Here is a 3,455-nt window from a genome sequence, read left to right as displayed (position 1 = left end):
TATTGTCTTCCGACTCTGGTAGGCTACGAGAGAGCGCAAAACTGTTCCTTCATGACGTATGTTCGACAATTACGTATAAAAATAGGTATCAAACAGTATTGACATCTAGGACGCTGACCGAGCTATAAGCCAACTATTGAAAAGTGTTTAAAAACAAACAATCGATCAAAACGTTATGTTCAGATCGGTTAAAAATGAAGTATAAAAACAAAAAGTAATCTCAGAATAGTCTTAAGATATTTTAATTGAAATAACGGTATCTTAAAACTTTCTCTTTCATGATATTGCAGACGTAAATTGACCGTGATAGCTGCGACGAAAAACAGCGATGTCGTAATTTTGAAGCCATGATAAAAACGCGCCATTATACAATAACAACATTTTATTCCCGATTAACATAAAACTAGTTAACAACATAGCATAAAGTGTACAGTCCCAATAAAAAATTAAACTACTAAAATATTTGATACTTTCTTTGCTGTAGCTATTTGTAATTGTATATTAACAGTATACAATAAAAGTTTTCTTGTTTGTCAACTTAGTCGTCGACCAACTGAAATCTTATGATTCCGTAACAAATATATTTACCCGTTGTCTCCAATTCAGGCTTTATTTTAGTCGCGACCAGTCAGACACGCTCTAAAAACTATTAATTATGTGGGCGAATAAAACTTAACAAAAATAACATTATTTTCATATTTTACGCTCCTGCAACAATTTCGTCAAAAGATGCTTCATGTTCTGACCTTGTCAACATAAATTCAGGTAAAGTGACGCCCAGTGTAGCACTATATCTTGGCAAAGTTTCGGACCAAAATGCACCCTTTGAGTCAACGCCGGCAAATTCTTCAGGAGCCGCTACATTTGTAACATCAACAATAGTCGCTTTAGATTCAGCTGCGGCCTCAATGCTGCGTTTTGACTTTTTCGTATTTGGAGACTGTATTGCAGTTCCTACAGCAGGAACTGTTACTGTTACTTGAGCAGGATTTGCTGCAGCTGGGACTATCGCTTGAGGAGCCTTCTTACGTTTTAATTTTTTACCATAATTATTATTTTCAATAACGTAAGCGGCTGATTTTTGTACAGCGGGGGCACTAGTGGTGATTGTTTGACTTTCGGCGCCTTCTTGTCCTTTTTCTATCGTAGCAGGTTTGGAAGTGAATTCCTTTACTTCCTGGTATGCTAAATGACTCCTCTTAGGAGCAGATTCTGACACAAACATACACTCTTCATTCTTAAGTCCTGACTTATCTATGCATTGGAAACAAGTCATGCCATTCTTCTGCACCCTCTTACACGAAGATCGATCTTTTTTCTTAAACTCGGCTAGAACATGCTCTACATCTTTTTTTGGTTCATTTTCGGTATAAAAACCTGGCAATGCTTTTTTATAGTCATAGGGTTTAGCTACAGACTCAGTTTCTTCTTTTGATGAACTATCATCTTCAACAGCTCTCAGGGCCTCGTTTGGTCTTGGTTTGGAATTATGGACGTAATAAGACTTGTATTTTTCGCCAGAATTATCGTCATCCTTGTTTTGCGATTTATAGTCGCTGTACGGTTTCTCAGGTTGTGATGCCGTTAATTTTGCATACTTTTGGGTTTCTTTTTTGTCAGCATCCTCATATTTAGCAGACTTTTTGGGTTGTTCAACTTTTTCATCACTTTCTGGTTCATCGGGTTCGTCGTTACTATCAAACTTTCTCTCTTTTGAATACGCATATTTATTATTTTTGGGTTCTGCGACATATGAACAGGATTCATAATTTCCACCTGTTTTTGGGTCTTTACAAGACATGCAAGACATACCATCTTTTTTAACTTCTTGACAATTTTCTGGGTTTTGTTTTATTTCAGCGGCTTGTTTCTCTGATAAAGCTTTTATGCGCTCGTATTCTTTATGGTCATACCCAGAGTCATATCCGTAAGGGTATTCGTAGTCTTTCTTTGGGTTTTTCTCTTCTTTATATGCACTGCTATACAGGTCACTATCGAAAGCTTTAGGTTTGGAATTATATTCAACTTTATAACTATATGGATCTTCCTCTTCCTCGCTATTTTTTCTTAAATTTTCTCTTTGTCTCCCACTTGTATATCGTCGAATACGTGCTGGTCCTGTAATATAAGCATTAGGCTTGTAGTTTTGTTCAAGATCGGTATCATCATCAACTTCTTCTTTACGGTATTTTATCGGATGTGAAACTTCAACATTCGTTGTGGCTGGTTGAAAATAAGCAGCTACGGAAGGGTTTTTTTTTAATGCCGCTAAAATTTCTTCTCCTTGTTCATTTTCCTCTGGTTTATATACTTTGTAGTCAGCATCGTGTACAGTGCGTATGTCATATCTTAAGGAACCTAATTGTTGTCCAATAGGTACCGCCGGTGCTCGGTGCTGCGGTGGTTGTGCAACTAATTTAGCGGATTTTGCTGGTGAAAAAAAGCTTTGACTGGCAATTGGATTAAAGCCAAAATGTTGGGCTGAAAATGCATTTTCTCCCGGTGCTAATCGAGTTTGCAAAGAATCAATAGAACTACTGACAACAGTGTCAAATAACTGAGGATATTGACTCTTATCTACTTTAAGCACCGCTGCTGCTAAAGGGTTCGAAGCCAAGGAAGTTATGCCTGAAAAGTTAAACATTCAGTTTAGGCAACCAATAGTACTAATACAAAGCATTGCAGAAGCATAAACTTGTGAAATTTAATTACATGTTTTAAAGGAAACCACTAACCACCATCTGCAGAATCAAATATTGCTCCAAAGTCCAATGGTTGCACAAATCCATTTTTTTCTTCACTGGCAAAAATACCTTCAAATATCGTCCAAATGAATAACTGCAAAAAGCCGAAAATTGTTAGAGATATTGATTAAAATTAAAGCAAAAAAAATATAGTGAGGATATCCTACCAATTGACTTAATATAATCATTTTTTTAGAGTGGGTATGAACCCAATGACGATTACTAGATTTTCGCTACTCCTGACCGAGCAGAGTTGTACTCTTAGTTTGCGGCGGGATGAAAGTAACGTCATATTATTGAAATGACAAGGTTTTATAGGCGTCAATATTGCGAAGGTGAAAGATCGACGCAACAGAGCGCGCGCACCACTCAAGCGTGTCTCACCGGACAATGTCCGCTTACTCCACCCGGCTCTCGACCGTTGGGGTCACCAGCTGCAGCAATCGACATGTTGCCTTTATTGTTGCAGCCTCAGTTTCTCCCGTTCGACTTTTGGGATTTAACACCGAATTTTTTTATCCTGTTTTTTTTCTGGTTGATTTGGGAAACTAACTCAGATTTACTGGAGGCTAATCGATTACCAATTCCCATAGGCACCGTGAACAACAGGAGCTACGCACCTCTAAGCTTATTAATTACTTTGATATAACGTATTGTTGCGTTTTTAGTTACACGTTCTATGTTCAAACCGGAATATAGGATGCTTCTCGG

At 37.6% G+C, this 3,455-nt stretch overlaps 1 protein-coding gene across 1 annotated transcript; it reads right to left on the bottom strand.

The window, feature by feature from the left end:
• Positions 1-567: 567 nt before the first annotated feature.
• On the bottom strand, positions 568-3,194 carry LOC114251228 (uncharacterized). Its single transcript, XM_089730492.1, has 3 exons — positions 3,129-3,194; positions 2,736-2,862; positions 568-2,628 (listed from the first exon to the last, which is right to left on the bottom strand). The coding sequence occupies exons 1-3, from the start codon at positions 3,192-3,194 to the stop codon at positions 701-703; spliced, it is 2,121 nt and encodes a 706-aa protein (XP_089586618.1). The 3' UTR covers positions 568-700.
• Positions 3,195-3,455: the final 261 nt, after the last annotated feature.

This window comes from Bombyx mandarina, chromosome 10 (assembly GCF_030267445.1).
Source record: "Bombyx mandarina strain Sakado chromosome 10, ASM3026744v2".
In the NCBI taxonomy this organism is placed as follows: Eukaryota; Metazoa; Arthropoda; class Insecta; order Lepidoptera; family Bombycidae; genus Bombyx; species Bombyx mandarina.
Note: the sequence above shows the minus strand (reverse complement) of the source record. Positions and strands in the feature narration are given on the sequence as shown.

Coding starts and splice junctions, on each gene's coding strand:
- LOC114251228 (XM_089730492.1), bottom strand. CDS start 3,194: ATGTCGATTGCTGCAGCTGGTGACCCCAACGGTCGAGAGCCGGGTGGA. Junction 2,863..3,128: donor GAGTAAGCGGACATTGTCCG/GTGAGACACGCT, acceptor TAATCAATATCT/CTAACAATTTTCGGCTTTTT. Junction 2,629..2,735: donor ATTTGATTCTGCAGATGGTG/GTTAGTGGTTTC, acceptor TTAACTTTTCAG/GCATAACTTCCTTGGCTTCG.